This window comes from Diplotaxodon limnothrissa, linkage group LG16, assembly GCF_057381915.1.
Source record: "Diplotaxodon limnothrissa isolate DT_005_m linkage group LG16, D_limnothrissa_male_GT1.1, whole genome shotgun sequence".
Classification (NCBI taxonomy): domain Eukaryota; kingdom Metazoa; phylum Chordata; class Actinopteri; order Cichliformes; family Cichlidae; genus Diplotaxodon; species Diplotaxodon limnothrissa.
The window spans coordinates 21,967,766-21,986,704 of NC_140611.1; the positions used below are offsets into that span (position 1 = coordinate 21,967,766).

Below are 18,939 nucleotides of genomic sequence, written 5' to 3' on the forward strand. Positions count from 1 at the left end.
CGTCGAAGGGACCCAGAAAATCTTCAGGATTTGAAGACTGTTTGTGTGGAAGAATGGACCAAAATCACACCTGAGCAACACATGTGACTATTTTTTCCATGGAGGAAGTGTCTTGAAGTTGTCCTCACCAACAAAGGCCTTTGTACGAAGTTTTAGATCAATTTCAACAAGAGTGTTCAATACGTTCACCCTGTCTCATTATTACACATAACTAAGATCAGTAATCAGTAACTAATTTATGTACATCTACAGTTTTGATTTCTTTGTGTGGATTGAAGTGTTGTTACCAACCATCTGGTGAGAATTTCATATCAACAGCACCTTTAGAGCATTTTTGGTGCCCTTTGCACGTTATTCAGGCCAACCCATAACTATCCAAAGATTAAAAAAACATCAATACCAATCCAAGACCTACAAGATGAAGTGAGGTAGTGATTCAGTACAGCTGTAAAAGCAAAGCTTAGGTCAAGAAGACCTGTTTTCTTGCAAGTCAAGAAAAATGATGCTGCATGAGTAGAAATCCTTTGTATCATATTCCCAACAGGAAAGCTGCCGATTTCACATAGTGAGTCCCAAGTAATTATTGATGGTGCCTCAAGAAAGAGACATCCTATTTATTCCATATTAAGTACTCTGCATTGACTTTGCAGAATTTGGTTTCAAATATTTCTTCTAACATAAAGAATTCAGAGTGATGAGGCCTCATAAAACCTTAAAGATCTCATAGCAACCTGTTATCCTAGTAGAGCACTTTGCTCTCAGAAAGAGGCTTTCCAGCACTTTCCGAAAGCAGACTGGAGGGCAGAGCCGTGAGCTTATCAAACTCCCCTCCTGTCATAGGCTCGGGCTGCTTCTTCTACTTCTGTATTTTCACTTACTGTAAATGCCATTACTGCATGTCATGGACTTTTTACTTTTTCACATAGTTTGTGTTTTCTTGTTTGTTTTTTGTGGTCTAGTTTCTTCCTGTTAAACTAGAGTTCTTCCTCCCCACTGTTTCTCTTAGGGAATTTTCTGTACTTGTATTTGTTTTCGCTCTATTACTGTAGGAGCTTTACTTTACAATATAGTGCCTCAAGACAATTGTTGCTGTGAATTGATGCCATAAACAAAATTAAAACTGAACTGAATTAAAAGCTAATTATCCCTGCAGCAGCTTCTTAAAGATAATAATAGCTGTTTAACAGGCTGTGTTAACCCGTAATAAAAATCTAAAATCAATCTAGCCTATACGCGGAAGTATGTTGCAAATATGAAGTGTTGGTTGGTTTACTATTTTGCTTCTTCTATAGTGATTTGTGAAGACCGGAGCTGTGCCTTGAGGACATGCAGACCTGTGGCTGCCTCTGCTGGGTGAATATCTGTGAAACGGACAGTATGTACAAGCCAGAGGGCATGCGAAATAATTTACTTTCATGCTGTACTTCTGTCTAACTGTCAGTGTCTTTTATTTCCAGTCAGGCGCAGATCATTATCTGCTAGATTGTTTTTTGGCACTGTGGTTTTTAATATTTTAAGGCCAGTTCTTCTGTTAGGTTTCCTGGTGGCAGATTGTGGTTGCTCTAGAGACAGCTTCCATTTTATGTCTTGCATATGCATTTACTGAGAAGTGTTTGGTAGTAAATGTGGGTCACATACAGATGAGTGTTTTGATTTGTAGTGGTAGGTACACTCCCTGTCAGAGTCACTCTTTTTAAACCAGTTTTCTCGAAGTACATTTTTTACTTTCAACTAATCAGTAAATTTGCTTGTAGCAACCCTCCAATTGGTATTTTTAATTGCAAAAAGGCTAATGGTTCTCTGGCCACTAATGGTTCCTAACTAGTACTAATTATACCATTGTATCTTAAATTACTGAATTACTTAAAAAATTACTCTTGCAGATCTTAGGGTTTAATATTTTGTGTTAGTGGTGATATATAGGTCTCTGTGTGTGTTTCTACACAAACAGACACACATGCACAAAACATAATTAGGCACAGGTGTGCTTTGCTGACCTGCTGGATTGCTGGTGGCTCTTTCCTTAGCACAGTCTGTGCCCTGCTGGCCATACAGCTTTAACCCAAGACCACCATCTCCCAGCAAAGATTGAGGCAGCCTCCAAATGTCAGATTTTCTCCAGAAATATGAACCATGCTGTTCTCCACTGCACAACTGATTTAATAGTACTCTAAAATCTAAGTAATTCTTTTGTTCGTTCATGCATGTTGCTGTTAACCTATCTCTGTATCTCTAGCTGGGGTTATTGGATTAAGATTTACACGGTATGTGCAGCAAAACCAGAATAAATGAGGATTATAAATTCTACAATGCATGCATTCTGTTTCAAGTATAAAACACTGGATAATCAAAGCAGGATTTATATGCATTATGTATGGAAGTCAATAGCCTTTCTCATGTGTCTGTCCAATTGATTGTCATGTCATGACCATTCAACTTACTGGGTGTCATTGAAACCAAGGAGGAGTCGACAAGGCAGGGTGAGTAGTATACTGAGAGCTACCGACTGTGGAAGGTGGTTTAAATATTAAAGTACATTTCTGCCTGTACTCAAAACATAAAACAGATCTCCCTCTGTTCACTGTCTCTGTGCGATGTTGAATATATTCATGTGGGCTGGCTGACTGTGCTGATAGCAGGTGCATAAAAATCTAAAGTTTATGATTGAAGAGAGGGGCACGGTTCAGAGTTCTCCTTGATAAGGTGAACAGAATTAGCTCACGCACAGCTTATGGTTCTTTCTTTTGAACAAATATCTTCAGGGCTCAGTTTATGGCCAAGGACAAAACATTCAGTGTTAACCTAATCTTAGGGTTGAATTAAATATTTATTGTGCTTTGCAAAGATGCTCGTTTCAGTTTTGCTCTCGCAAGCTCCTCTAGTTTATTTTCCGTTGCATAACTCACAATGGAAAAGCTAACAATAGTTCATTTGCTGCTCCTGAAGCACCAAAAATGTACTCCAATGTTTATCTACTGCACTGTTTCTGGGTTTACACATGAAAATTGTAAACCGGCTCTGCTGTTTGTCCATGGCCCGTACTTTACCCTGTATGGTAGTAACATCTATAACTCACAGCCTCAAAGCCTCCACATTCAGCTTCTGTATGGCAGGCACATTGATTGCTTGGAGGAAAACGATGCGATGCAGATATTGCTCTCGTGCGGTATTTGAAATGTAAACATGTCCGACGTTTAAATCAGATTTCAGAAAAACAAATCATGAATATACCTACATTTCCGGATTTGTCAAACAGTGTGTTTTTGGCTCAGGATTCAACATACTAATTAGCCCCTAGGAGATTCATCTAACAGTTTGTGATTTTTCCTGATTTTTAATCAGTCTAATTTCTCTCTCCAACACACAGGCACGTTCAACAGCATACACACAAAAGCCTCTGTTTGCATAATGTGTTCGCTGTCTGCTCCTTTGAGACTAGCCATGTTTGTGCATGCCTGCATCTATGTGTATCTATGGTTGTGTGCTAGAGAGAGAGAGAGGGAGGGAGGGAGAGAGAGCACGCGTGTGTGTGTGCAGGCACGAGATTGTTCAAGTTCATTTGTATGTGTTTTGGGAAAGAGGGCTCCACCCCCACCCGACCAACCCCCACTCCTTTTAGTCTGCTGCCCTGGCTGTGGCTCGGCCGTGATTGCTCTGACAATTCAACAGCAAAAAAAGGGGGAAAAAAACCCACCTTCTGCCAGACTGTTTTTCCTGTTCTGTTATGGAAATGAGATTTTCCATCTCACTTTATCTTCAGTACTTAAATACCTCTTTGCTCAGAATAGGGCTGTCTAGCCTGTTAACACATTTCCTCCCATAATAGTTCTCTGTTGTTCTGTAAAGCTTAGTTGAATTTCAGCTCCTGAGCCTTCACAAAGAAATAGATTTTCTACAAATTGTGCGAAATGTGAACTGTCCTATTAGGCATGCGCTGATTGCGCTCTAAATCACAGTTAGTGTATGTTGTCTTGAGGGCAGACTGTTGAATATCCTGTTTGCATTATTCACAGAAGCCATGTCCTGTTGTCTTGTTCATTCAGTTTTCCTCACAGACGTGCTGCATTGTGACTTTGATTGTGATTCATGCTAAATATTTTCAATCGTAAAAGCACATTATGTAATTGTATACTCCATAACACTCGCTTATTTATAGTGCACTTTTTCAGATTGCATTTTAAAGCGCTTTAGCGGATAAATATAAAAGACGAGATCGGGGAAGTTAAATGGACCTAAAAAATAAATAATAATAATAATAAAGTAGGAAAAGTAATAAAACATTAGCAAGTATAACATACAATTCCCTTGTGTTACTATAATCAGCAGTAGATCCTACCCTGAAATTTGAGGCACAGGAGACATCAACTGCCCTGTCACAAATCTGCAGATTCATCAGACAAGAAGCACCATTCAGCAGCCTCCTAATCTGTAAGGTTTTCAGCTGAATGTGTGAGTTGGGGTATGCTGGTGGTGTTATCAAGTAGTGCCTGCCTTATCAGATATCTTCTTGAGTTGAACTCACGAGAAAACCAAACTTGGCTTTTAAAACATCCCGGAGCTTGTTCACTTCCAGTGCCAAACCTCGGTTGTGCTGTAGATGAGGGTTTCATCCTTAGATGGTGCTATCAAGTCTGTCAACAGACCAACACAGCCATTTAATAAGTTACTACAAGGCAAGCTGAAAATTGATTCATTAGCTAAAACAAAAGAGTGCCTGAAAAGTTTGTTTAGCAATGTGTCCTGCTTTAATGACAGGAGGGCGATAACGTACCAGCTAATTTGTGAAAGCAGATGTCATTGACTCACAATGTAAAATTAATTTAATACTCAAAAATCAATTAAGCTAATCTGCCCTTTACAGCAAACAACGCAGACATGGGGGAACATAGTGGCGGAGCTATAAGAGAATTTCTTAATCTCAGATAATTATTAACTAGGGCTCTATAAAGCACTCATTTGGTTTTGCTCTGGAGGATGTGGAATCACTTCAAATATACACCAACATTATTCTTTATCAGGCCTTTTTTTCTGTAAAAGCACAGAGCCTTGATTCATTTTTATGAGAGCTTACAGTTTTCTATTCATAGAGCCCTTTAGAAATAGCAAGCATTCATAATGGAGCAGGGATCTGATTAACCTCCTTGCTTGCCAGCACAATGGCAGGCTACCCGGAGACTCGTGCTGTAATGGAGTCCGCTATCACCGAGCATACTCCAAACATTCTTCGCACCGCAGGACTCGGCGACCAGATTGGATTCTCTTAACTCCCCTCTGCACTCGGCACTCAGTGGGGAAACAAAACATCCTCTAAGCTGATGCCCCTCAACATTAATCTATCTCTCTGCTCCACTCATGCACTTCCGCACATGCACAAGCTATGCACCGTAGGCATTCTCTTTAGTGCCTTTGTTACAATTTTGCATTCCTAATTGCGGACTCTTATGAGCAGAGGCTGAAAAATAAGGGGCTATTGTCTCCATATGGAACCTTTAACTGGTCGGAGGACTTGTTGGTCTATGAATATGCACCTTTAAGATTATGATCGCCATGCAAGAGGGTATGCACTATACCCTCTTGCATGGCGATTAGTGTCTTTTGCAGTTTTGCTGAATTGTGATTATATTTCATATATTGTTAATTTGTTATCTGGTGGAAAATTGAGAAATCATCTTGACAGCAAAATGCCCTTTACTACAATGACGACAAATAGAAATGATAAAATAAGCCTTATTAAACTCACAGGGTGTAATTCATATTAATATTTTCTCAAATTGGATTTCATAATGCTCCTTGCCTAAATTGACCATGACTTTTCCATCCCTACTTCCTTTCCCTCTTATCTTATATGATATGAACCATTACAGGGTTGGAGTATACAGAGTTTTTCAAATGTTTATCTCCCACCTCAATGTTGCCATCTCCTGGCCTAACAGGATTAAGCAAGGCAGTCATTCAAAGCTTTCTGTTGTGGAGCAAATGGATGGCTTGTGCCAAATATGTCAGAGGGAGTGATTACACCCCTCAGTGGCCAGTTGGCCCAACAGTCTGCCCCCAGTGGCCAGCCCTGTGGGGGCTGTCAGGACCAGGCAGACTGGAGCTTGGTAAGGAGCCAGTGCTACGTTTAACAGCCAGCTCCTGCACAGCCCAAGTGTCATCCACACCTGCCAATGGGAAACAGTTCTCACCCATCAGATAATGGCTGAGAGGAAATTGCTTCAAGGAGCTGACATTCTAGGATGGCAATATGGAGATGTGAAATGTATTCAAGAAGGAGGAGAGGGACCTGGCCCTTGAAAAAGGCACAAATTAGCATTGACACACATACGCACACATGCAGACCCATATAAATACTCCCATGTAGAAACACACAAGCAAAGCGGCTGTACTTTATCTTCCCTGCTTTGAATAATATAACCATGCAAGAGGGAGAGAGGGAGAGAAAAAAAATCACAGCCGGGACTACCGAGCAAATTCTTATTTACCTCACCTGATAATAAAAGCCAACAAGCCATGGAAATATGAATGGCAAGTGTTTACACCGTGGCTGCAGACACCCTGAAACGGGGAATATTTTAGTATCTACAATGACCGGTTTAAATGGTGACGTGGAAAATGAAAATCAGAGTGAAAGTTTGATAGGGATATTGTCACATCAAATATGTGCCTGCAATCAGCAGGCACAGAATATGACTGGAGGTTAACATGTAGGCCCACTGATCTTTTTTGGGGGGGTTCATCTATGTCGCTTAGGGTGGTAAAATTCACTATGAGGCATGAAATGTGAAGTAGTCATCATAATTGGATTGAAACTCATAGTAGAGTCTTTACTGTGATATAAAGCCCGCACAGGGCCACACTTCACACTAAAAGAGGAAAAGCAGATTTTTTTGTGCAGAATCCAGTTGTTTGCTTCTCTATTTTGAGGTTCCTGATCTTTGCTCTATATTTGCATCTTAGATCCTCTGCTGTGCCTGTGTGTTCCCTCAAACGAAAGGCAAACGGTGCAGATTTATTATTCATTAGTGAGAGCAAACAATCTGTTTCTGTGTGATAATGTTTTATTTTTATTTACTTGTTATCATTTTCTGTGAACAAGTGTGGAAATTTGAAGTGTTTTCAATATTTGTTGCTGCTTGCAAGTCGTCTCTCTTAACATGGCAGCATTTCAACCTGTAGATGGCACTCTCAGCCACTGTTTTAATCTAAACCTTTAGGGTGACTCCCTATTTTGAAACGACTGGCCTCAATTCCTAAACCTGTTTTCCTTTGTTTGCTCATGTGATTCTCTTGCAGGTATTTTCTTAAATGCTGTGATATACTGTATTCAGTTTTTTGTCCTCTCTGTGGTTAAATTCGAAATGCCAAACATCTTTGTGCATACCTGTTTCATGCATATGGTCAAAGCTTATTCTGAAATGCTTATGCATAATAAAGTGCAGCTAGCAACTGTTGTTCCAATCGTTTTCAGGCAGCGAGCATTAGTTACACAGTGGGGAATGGCTAGAGTTGAGTGGGGGTAGAGGAACCTCAGCCAAACATGATTTGTCTTTGAATACTAATGCCTCTTTTGATCTGCCTCGGCTTTTAGGAGATTTAAACAACAAAATCTGTCTTTCCAAATTTCTTAATAGACTCAGCCTTTGTGGCCAACATGAAGAAATCCTGGAAACATGTTTACACGGCACTGATATTAATTTTCTGGATTTGTTTAAAACATGTAGAGTCCACCGAGATCTAATTATGGGGAAGCCTTTATTATTCATGCTTTGCCCTAACAGACTAATTAATTTATCATAAAATAGTAAGGCATTTTCTGATTTTCTTATGTTATGCATTTATTTCCATAATTGATCTTTGTTTTACAAATATATCTTTTAAGTTGCCTCTCACATGTTCTAAATTCAGCAGCTGTACTAAAGAGATTTCATCCCCCCTGAAATGATCTGAATGCATTAGTCACTCTGCTTCAACAGGAAAAAAAATGAAACCAACAGGAAAAGAAAACAATTACCAAAGACCTAATCATGGCCACAAGTACCTATGTGATTTATATGGCCCTAAAAGCTGTTTAGGAGCATATCGTGACAGAATGTTAAGTGTGATTAGGGACAGTATGTTAAACATTTGGCCTGTTGTAATCGGTTGGAGAGCTGCGAGGATGGGCTTTGGTTGGGAGGGGTGGGGTGGTGGTGGTTATCTGTGCCTGTAACGCTACAGGAGGTGCCAAAAGCCACAGAGACCACAAACCAGTCTGAGTATTTGGCACCTCTGCAGCTGCTGCTCACATACTTCCACCCTCTCGTCTCACCAAGGGCCACAAGCAAGCACAGGATAATCTTATTTTATCTGCCTTTCAGACAGCCCAAATGGCTGAGATTAAACCTGCTACATGACCCTCACGACCAGGGTACTGACATGTATACCCCCAGTTTATTAGAGCACCTAAGGTTAAAGTGAGATGAGGAAACTGATAAGGGACTGGCCTGAAAATGCCTGGATGAGTTTCTAGCCGTAGCAAAAAAAAAAAGTCTGCACCTATCTAAATTTTAAAAAAGCTGTGTCATGAATACAAATCAATGAAGACTCCACTGAGGCGCTTAGCAGCAGGGTAAATGTTTAAACAACCTGATGCCAGGACATTTACAGGTGGTTAAACATACCAGAGAACAGCGTTTGTCCATACTCTGGATTCACACAGCTGGTTCTTTTAGATGTGAATCAGTTTTAGGAGAAGGAAGACGTGTTATGATTGTTTTGAGATTCCATATAAGAATTTCAAAGTCGGTGTAAAAACTTTTAATTAATGTAAATTATCTAAGCTAGAGTACATGCAGTGTCTGTGACAATATGCAACGCCTGGTGGTTGCAAAATTTGCATGACACGACTGTCATTTTATTCAATTATGTAAAATACAACACAAAGTGTTGTCATGAATTCGAGCCAGATCAACAAAGGAAACCAAGCTGATTAGTGTTTTTTATTCTGTGTCATGCTTTAGTTTTACGCATAATAGCTCATTTGTGTTTCCTACCAAGTGTCAATTTTGTAGTTTGTCCATACACATGCCTGTATTTCCGTGCCTCTTTGTTTGTCTTCAGTATTTGTGCAGGCGTCTTTTGCAGTCAAACCAAAAACATTGTTAAGAAAAAAAATCCCTACACAGAAACTTTTTTTAAAGTAGTTTACATACCCTCTCAGCTTTTTATTGAAAACAGCAAAATATTGGCTGAATTTTCTAACTCTGGGTGACGCTGTGGCTGTTTTCCAAAAGGTGGGCTTTTGAGACATTTGGTCCCAGTGGCATATGCCAGGATTACTGCTTCCAGTGTCACCAAATGCCTTTCCTGCCTCCATACCTGGAGGTGTGTGAAGTGGGCAAGATGCAATCTTCAAATGGCTTTCATGTGATGTTGAAGACTGTCTGGCAATCAGATTGATTTCTGACCATCATTGTGATTAATGTGATGCTCACTGCTATGGGAAGATTAACAATATTCTTACCATTAATTAAAATCACCTCAGTGAGAGAACAGATGGCAAAACCCATTAATCTGCTGTAATGTTCTTGCTGTCACCACACACATCTTAATCAAGCCGTGATCTGCATTAATCACCTGACTTAAATGGCAAACAAGTATCACTCCTGTGTTAGCCTGGCTTTGTTTGTGGCCAGACCTCTGGTGACCTTATAATGATGTATCGATCAGAAAAAAACACTCGGGACACGAGTGGCTGAGGTTTCTCATCGAGCCAGTTAGCTCATTTACACTGTAGGATGCACGAAGAAAATCGCAAATGAACAGATCATCACAACCTGTGGAGCTGCTCTTTTAATCGCTATGTCTGTACCGACTAAAATATTTTATCAACAGCTGCTCAGTTGTTACCTTGAATCCATTGCAGCACAGAGTGGTAAGTGTGTGAGACATTTGATAAGATTAAAGCATAATCCTCTTAGAGGCAAACAACTAATTTGCCTGATAATTCTGTATTACCTTCTGACTCCTCATAGCCATAAAATCCTGGATTTTAACACCCAGCCAGCATGGGGCCATTGTGCTGAAGGCTTTGTGTGTCTGGTAATGGCAGAAAAGTATCTTATGTTTGAGCCCCTGCTGGCTCAGTGTTCATATATTCAGCATGATCTTGTTTTTAATAAAGGTTGAAAATAGAGATGCGGACTAACAAATAGCCAAAAATGACTAGATATAGAGGCTACATTTAATTTTTACGCTTAACTCCACGTCATAACATCTCTCACTTAGTGCTGAGTAGCACAAATGGTGACGCAATGCTGTTACACTTGCAAGATTAACCATTTAGGTTAGATTTGCATTGGCTTGCCTTGGCGTTTAGCCCAAAATACCACTTGATGTAATCATTTGTGGCAGTAAACAGACCTCAGCATATAGGAAAACCCACTTGTTGACTCGATGCCTTATGGATTGGAGGGCAAGTTCTGAACATCCATTTCTGTTGTAATGTGATCAGACTGAGGCACGTTCCAAGTTCAATATGGATATACTGCAGCTTTCAGTGCCATACATTATAAATTAGCCTTCTCTGCTACAAAGTGTTGGAACATTTTGTTATTGTTTTTTGTTAATGGTGCCTGGTGTTCTTGCCAAGAACAGCAGGCACCGTTATTTGAAAGAAAAAAAAATCAATTTTCACATTTAGCAAGCAAAATTGGGCTTGTATAACACTCTAACTATGGCAGCCCAGAGCTCCTTATCACCTCTCACTGACAAGTATCTCCGGTCTCTGTGGGTCTTTATTGCGTGCTTTTTTGCACCTTTCAGTGTGTGCCCTCTTGGGGGGGCTCAGACAGATTTAACCCAAACTTTTGTGAGGCGTCAAGAGCCCTTTGAAGGGTAATAGACGCCTTTTAATCAGCAGAAGCTAATCACCCATATGGTTGACAAAGGCCTGGTTGACTCATGCTCTTTTGTTATCACTGTGAGGGCTGTTGCTGTTGTGTGTGCGTGTGTGCGCGAGTCTGTGGAAGTCTCTCACTCTGTGTGTGTGGTATGATTGGGAATCAATGCAGTCCTTTATGACTTCTTTATTTTTCAGACTTCCACAGTTCCTGTTATAGAACCATTGTTGAAAAGGGTAAATTAAGTACGACTGGGTGTTTATTACAATACAGATGGTCTTGATTATACTGGCAGTGATATTCTATGTGTAATTAACATTGTGGGTGTCCAAAACACAGCACTAATCAAATGACACTTGTCTGGCTTTGTGGGTTTTCTCAACCGCATTACGCTGAAATTCCTCCTCCACTATTTGAACAGATGAGACAGCATTTGCAGATGCTCCACCCCAAAATAAAAAGAATATAAAAAAAACCACATGCTTTTCCTTATGCATCGTGTTTATTTGCAACATTTACACGGATAAATGTGGAAGGAGAAAAAAACTGCAAAAATAAATATGTATGGAGTTTTATTAAGTTTAAATGTCAAAATATGAGCACTATGTGATTTTAATATGTGTGAAAATGAATATAAATGAATGTCATTAGAGATGGGACCCTCCATTATTAGATCTTTCCTAGTTCCTATTTTGCATTTTCTCCTGCCTTTAAAGACAGGCTGGAAATAACTAAATACATTAACTCACTATTGTGTTCTGCTGCTTGTATATATATTACATTTTCACGCTATATTATATTTCTACTTAGTTCAGAGGGAAATGTAGAACTTTTTTCCTGCATCACATTTAATTGACAGCTATACTCATATGATAATCTTGGGCATATGTATGTACTAATGCATTATTAAAGAGCCAGTAGGTATAAACGTGTTCAAAATAGTACCACCTCCACAACATTAAGATGCTCCTCACTGTTAAAACATCCACAGTAATATTGCTGTAATAAAATGTTTATAAGAAAACACATGCAGGCAATCATTCTGCAACATTTTTATTTTTTACTTTATGCATTTGCTCCTCCTTGTGTAATGAGGTTTTTTTTTTTGTTTTTTTTTTTGCATTGTGGCTTTTCTACTTCAAACATCTTACATTTCTTCCATCACTACCTTTATTCCTCACATTTTAAAAGCATCACTCCCCGCAAAGCAAAAACTGCACTCAGACTGCCAATCATGCTCATAATATTTTCTTATGTCATGCGCCCCTGTTAACTTTTTTCTGTTTCTCAGTAATTACCACCAATGTATAATTTCACTGGCATATGTCCATTGCGCTTTAATGTCTTTACATCCTAGCTTCTGCATAATGTCCTTTAGAGAGGCAACAAACTCGCCCAGTCATTTATTCTAAGTTGTTAATTTTAAACTTCCTCTTGTGGCATGAAGTCCTATTATATGCAGTCCTCCAAGTAATTTAGTTAGTTAATTAATGGCCCTATGTAGATTTATTTAGAAAACAACTTTATCAGCCTGCACAAAGCCCCACAATTGGTTTATTCAGTGAACCATTTGCACCCCAAACAGTGAACAGAAGTGGCAAACGTGTTCCGTTTGGTGCAGGACTGGAAGGCCATTGGTCGACTGGGCAGCCTATTTGCATATACCGGAGCTTATAGTCCCGCAGCAAAGTCAGAGTTGAACACCGTTGTGATTCGACCTGACATAGCACAAGTGGCGGATTGCTTGCATGATTTATGACTTTTTTTGTGCAGCATTCAGTAGCCCTTCAATATGACAATTTGCAAGATTGCAGCAGCTGGGCTGTGCGTGGCGCTTGTTTTATTTTTAAATACTGCTCAGTGTACAACTACAAGGTATTTCACCTATGAAGAAGACGCACCCGGGACAGAAATAGGTAATTTGTCTCAAGATTTAAAGATTGATCCAGCTGATGACCCTGACACTTCATTCCGCTTTATGCAAGAGAATAACTTTTCTGTGATTCACATGAGAGAGAACGACGGACTTCTGAGTGTCGCAGAAATAATTGATCGAGAGCAGCTCTGCCCCAGGACTCCCCGTTGCTTCATCACCTTCGACATCGTGGCCTTCTCCAGGGAGAAGTTTCAACTCATTCACGTGGAGATCGAGGTGAAAGACATCAACGACCACTCTCCCAATTTTCCTCTCAACGAGACAACTCTGGAGATTGTAGAAAATGTGCCACTGGACTCTAGATTCCCTCTGCAAATCGCGCTCGACCAGGACGTGGGAGACAACTACATCCAAAGCTACAACACTTCCTCCTCCAGTCATTTCTCTGTTGAAGTACGCGATCGGGAGGATGGGGTGAAGTTTGCTGAACTGGTGCTGGTGAGGCAGCTCGACAGGGAGGTGGAGGACTCCTACACTATTGAAGTCACCGCATATGATGGGGGAATGCCTGCAAAGTCCGGGTCAATGACTGTGAATATCAAAGTGTTGGACTTTAACGACAACAGCCCGACTTTTGAGCACAGCTCTCTGAAAGTTGAGCTGAATGAAGACTCTCCGGTAGGCCACCGTGTTCTCAGAGTGCACGCGTTTGATCCCGATGACGGCATAAATGGCGAAGTGATGTACGCGTTCTCCGACGGGCTGTCGTTAGAAGCTGCGCGCCTTTTCCACCTCGACCCCCACTCCGGTGACGTGACCCTGAAGGCGCTTGTCGATTTTGAGAAGAGGAGATCATATGAGCTGAGCATCAAAGCGTCTGATTTAGGCGCGAACTCTGTCCCCTCCACCTGCAAGGTTTTGATAGATATCGTGGACGTGAACGACAACGCACCAGAAATCAGCATCAAACCCATGACCTCCAGCAGTGATGGAGTCGCCTACATCACGGAAGCTGCAGCGGCAGAGAGCTTCGTGGCTCTGATCAGCACCTCGGATAGAGACTCTGGCTCCAATGGGTACGTGCGCGTTAGTCTGCTCGAGCATGTGCATTTCACCCTCCAGCAGGCATATGGAGACACGTTCATGATCGTTACCACCACCACTTTAGACAGAGAGAAGATACCAGAGTATAACCTGACTGTGGTTGCAGAAGACCTGGGAAGCCCACCTTTCAAAACTATCAGACAGTACACTATCCGTGTAACAGATGAGAATGACAATTTCCCTCTGTTCAGTAAGCCACTTTATGAAGTTTCAGTCCTGGAAAATAACATCCCAGGCTCATATGTGACCACTGTTGTTGCTCGAGATCCTGATATGGGAAAAAATGCCAAAGTCTCATACAAACTCCTCGATTCAGAGGTACCAGGCGGCTCTTTAGTGTCCACTTATGTTTCTGTGGATTCCCTCTCAGGGTCTTTGTATACTTTAAGGTCCTTTGATTATGAGACGCTTCAGGAGATTGAGCTGGTCATCCAAGCAGAAGACAAAGGTTCCCCTGCTCTGTCAAGCACATCAACAATCAGGGTCAGAGTTGTGGATCAAAATGACAACTATCCATATTTCACCTTCCCTGTCCTTGTGAATGACTCTGCTGAGATTCCTTTGCCCTTTAATGCACCTCCTAGCTATCTTGCCCTTCGTGTAACAGCTGAAGACGAGGATGATGGAGTGAATGGAGAACTCTCATACCAAATTGTGCAAGGTGATCTGAAGCTTTTTACAATGAACAAAGACACTGGAGAGATTGGTTTAAAACAATGGCTGACAGCTGAAATTGGGGACGTGCTGGAAATGAAAATCGCAGTGAGTGACAATGCCAGGTCCCCGCTCTCTAGCAGTGCCACTATTAGGTTTGTCGTCTCAGACACAGAGCCCTCCGAAGACCAAGTTGTCATTGTGCTGCGGTCAAGTGATGAAGAAAGCGCCGGCGTTGATGGCTCACTAATTATCATCATTATGCTCGGTGGGGGTTGTGCATTGTTGCTGATTGCAATAGTGGTTGTAGCTGTGACATGTAAACTCAGACGTGGGGGGAGAAGCCGTGGCGCCAAGAGAGAAGTGTGTCAGGGCCTGTTTGATGGCAGGCCCCTGCCCATGCTTAGTTCAACAGAACCAAACATTTACACAGGTCAAGGAGGCTTCTTCCACGAGAGGACCTCTTTGTCTCTCGATGATTCCTGCCTGTATGAGGAGAGGAGCAGGGACTCTGAGACGAAGGTGAGTAAACTACATTTAGTCTTGTTTTTCTGTTTTATTTTCCCTCATATTTTTATAGGATGTTTCCTAGTACTGCTTTGATCTGTGTGCCAGAAATGGAAACTAATCTCTCTCTTGTCACTTTGTTCTCTTAGATGTTCCTGCCCTCCAAGCATTTCCAACCAACATCTGTGTGGCAAGGTGACAAATACTGCTTGCAAGTGAGGTAAGACAACTAAATGAATGTCTTTTCTCAGATCTGATGCTTTACAAACAGTGAAATCAAACTAAAAAGAGTTTCTTAAAAAAAACAGTACTTCACACACACGCGCGCACACAGTCACAGACACAAAACATACAAGTTGCTTGTGGCATCTATGCAAAATGAGGTTAGATGGGCAACAAAGTCCCGTGCTGTGTATGCAGAGAAAAAAAAGTCATCAATAATCAAGCTAATGTGATGCAGTTGTGCCTCATACTGTATTTGTTGATTGCATTTGCAGTGGGATGAGCAACACTGATCAGCTGAGCGTGAAGGACAGTGGTAAAGGGGACAGTGACTTCAACGACAGTGACTCTGATATCAGTGGCGATGGAGTCAGAAAGAACTTCAGAACCTTCCAGCCGAGGCTAAAGAGTGAGTTTTCCTGTATGTGTTTAAGTTCAGATAAAGCAAACCTTCACCAGAAATATATAAATGATCAATTATTTTAAAATATATGTAAAATCTTAATCTATAAATGCTCACCATTATTATTTTATTAAATTCATATTGCTTCTATTTCAGGTGCAGCTAACGGCTTATCAGAGGATTGCCAAGGCACCTACTGTGCAATACAGCCACAGAGCTTCCGAGCCCCTAGAAACACTGCATACACAATAGGCTTTTCCCCAGCGCCTGTCTTCAACAGTCCTCATGGCTGCCCTGAGTCTTGGAAGGACTCTTGTTATGGCACAAGTCAGCCCAAGTCCCGGAGCAGCATGCAGACCTTCTCCAGGACCAGAACCCTTCCTTCCTACTACCCTCAGCAACAACACGAGGCTCGTGGTGCAGTCAGGCAGAGCCCAAATATTGTGACTGTGGCTACAGGTTCGGAAGTTGCAACTGTCTTTTAAAAAAAAAGGTTATTCCAAGTGTACATAGAAAGTGTAAATATTTTTTGTTGTCCATGTGGGTCATTAAAACATGGACATATTTATGATAGAAGACATTTTTTCACAACTGCAAAATTTTATTTTACATCTTTGAAATTCAGTTTAATGCACTCTGCACGCTGCTCATTCTTTTTCCAATAAAGGTGTGATTGAAATACCAAAAAGGCTCATTCATTACAAGATTTTCTTCTCCAAATGTGGTGACACGGCAAACATAATAAAATATTGCCAATTAATCTATTTTAATTGAACAAAATTTAGTTTTTCAAGATGAAGTGGTATCCCCTTGCCATCAGAAACCACTGCCTGAATTGGTAAACACATAGAACTGTTCCCGCAGTTTGAATCAACATGATCAAAACTCCAGTCAGATATGATCAGATGTAAAACCTGATGCTGCTGCATTACCTGAGAGACTGGCTTTGAAGACTCCTAGGTTGCTCCGTGGAGTTTCTTGCATGCAAATGAGAGAGTAGAACTGGTACTCAAGTGGAAAATAAAGTACGAACCATTATTCCTACAAATTCATGCTGGGTGCTGTCACACCTGCTTTTGCGCTTTGAAATAATTCACATCACTGTACACAACACAGAACAACAGGTATTATGGTGCTTGACAAATTCCTGCCTGTCATTGCTGTGAGGGACAAATCCTTAGCCCGTGAATATAAATTCATGTACATTCATTCAGAAAATAGCACATAAATATACAAGTAATATACAGTTTTCTCATGCAACTTGTCCTCTGACACTGATAAACCATGTTCTTGCCAAGCTACTCTTACATTTGCCACACTGGTTGCTATTTTTCAGCTCACTTCAACCAGAAATATTTAGTGACAGTGCGAAGTGCCTCAGGTCCCAAATAGTTTATTGATGAAACACTGATGATTTTTAAAAGCCAGATATACAGAAACCTGGCCTACAATTAGCCAACCTTGACATGATTTTCAATCTCAAAGCTGTAATGCTTGTACTGTTTGTCTCCTCAGAAAGACCCATCATTGGTGAGTACAAGTACAAATCCAGGACAGCTACAGGAATCCAGAAAGCCTATACCTAAATTATGCAGGAAAAAGATCAATTAAATACATCTCTCAATCAAGAGACCGTGTCCATGGGGAAGTGCTTGAGTTTTCATCAACAACTTCAAAAGTACGGGCCAATTTTAATACTGCTTTTCATAAACATTTTTCCAAAATTTCTTCTGAGCTGCGTTACTGTACTTACTACTCATGGAAATGAGCATTTTAAACAGTATTCAATACCTGCTGATTTTCATCTGCTCATGTCCAAATTTGTCACAATATTCTGTCCTCGTTATTTTAAAGGTCGATTTAAATAAGCATTTGATTTATGGAGGCAAATGAGACAAGAGTTGAAGCTGTGGCAAGTTACATAACAGCCATTTAAGGGACATTACTTAAGAGGAAATAAATACTTGAGGAAAAAAAGCTGTAGAAAAAAAGAGCTCTCAGTGGAATCTGATGACAGCCTGAGCCATTACTTTTTTTTTTCCTGTTTTCTGTTCATCTGCAGGAAGCGGGGGCTAAGGGCAGTGCTCATTTGCATAAGCATAAATACCTGCTTTTTTAGTTTTTGATAGCTTTGATAAAAGCTGGAATGGAGTGGATTAGATGCCTTTTACATAACACCTAAAGCACTAACAGAGTTCTCACACATCACCTCAATGTGCCTCATGAATAAAGGACAATGTTCAAACCTTATTCCATATTTAATCTGTCATGGCCACCTTTTTTTATTGAATGCTTGTATTCTGCAAAGTCACTCCAGTTCGAATATTGCTAAGTTATTCAAGGCCATGCAAAACAAAAGGCAAACGATTAAAAAGAAGGTCATATTTGTGCCCCCAGTGATGTGTACTGGTCTGACAGATATCCAATTGTACACAGAAAGAAAATGCATTTATCAATCAATACAGTATGGTTCCCTTCGTCATTGCTTTGTATGCTCCTTGTAGGTCAAATAAGTTGTGCACTGACCTGACAATTTATGCCACAAGGTACATTTATAAACACAGTTTGTTATAAATTGCGTGTCTGTCAGAAAAAGCCATTGTTAGCAGGCACCATGTTCATTTATTTTCAAATGGATTTCCCATTAATGTCCTGCAGCAACTCTCGCAGTGCATTTGAAATCTCCTCATAGTAGTAGAAAGTGAGCGTTTTAGACCTGGTTTTCAGCTCATCAGTAGTCTACGGACAAATGAGTCAGATCTGCACACGTCACTTCTAGCCTCAGCACCTGTGGTTTATTTTTGACAAATAGCTAACTATGTGACTGTGATTATGCTGTTATGGTCTCTTAACATTTCAACTTTGAGACACAATTCCCCAGTGTACCCAGCATGTACAGATGGAGCTTTTTTGAATCACTGTCATTTTGTGCTTCAGGCCGATCCCAGAATGCAATGTTTTGTACGTCTCACACCTCATCTTCATCTTTGTCTGAACTGCCAAGTGTGGGTATTGACTTTTGGATGCTTTGAATTGTGAAGCTGGTGTGAAAAAAAAATAACACCATTTGTTTTCCACTTGACAGTTTTTTCTAGAAGCAAAACTTTTGTTTATGTTCATTTACTATTAAGATGTCATCTGCATCATTTACATGTAAGCCTATGTCAAACTATGGCTTTTTACTCCTGTGTAAAGTAAATGCCTGTAATTGTGACAGTGAATGAAAAACTGTTATTATGATTATTGAGATTATGGATTCAATTTAATCACCGACTAGCAGAAACCTTGATTTT

The 18,939-nt window shown here is 40.5% G+C and overlaps 1 protein-coding gene across 1 annotated transcript; it reads left to right on the plus strand.

The window, feature by feature from the left end:
* The first annotated feature begins 5,996 nt into the window (after nt 1-5,996).
* On the plus strand, nt 5,997-17,232 carry pcdh8.1 (protocadherin 8, tandem duplication 1). Its single transcript, XM_085374289.1, has 7 exons — nt 5,997-6,101; nt 12,502-12,612; nt 12,742-15,036; nt 15,171-15,241; nt 15,519-15,652; nt 15,803-16,105; nt 17,162-17,232. The coding sequence occupies exons 1-7, from the start codon at nt 5,997-5,999 to the stop codon at nt 17,230-17,232; spliced, it is 3,090 nt and encodes a 1,029-aa protein (XP_085230415.1).
* Nucleotides 17,233-18,939: the final 1,707 nt, after the last annotated feature.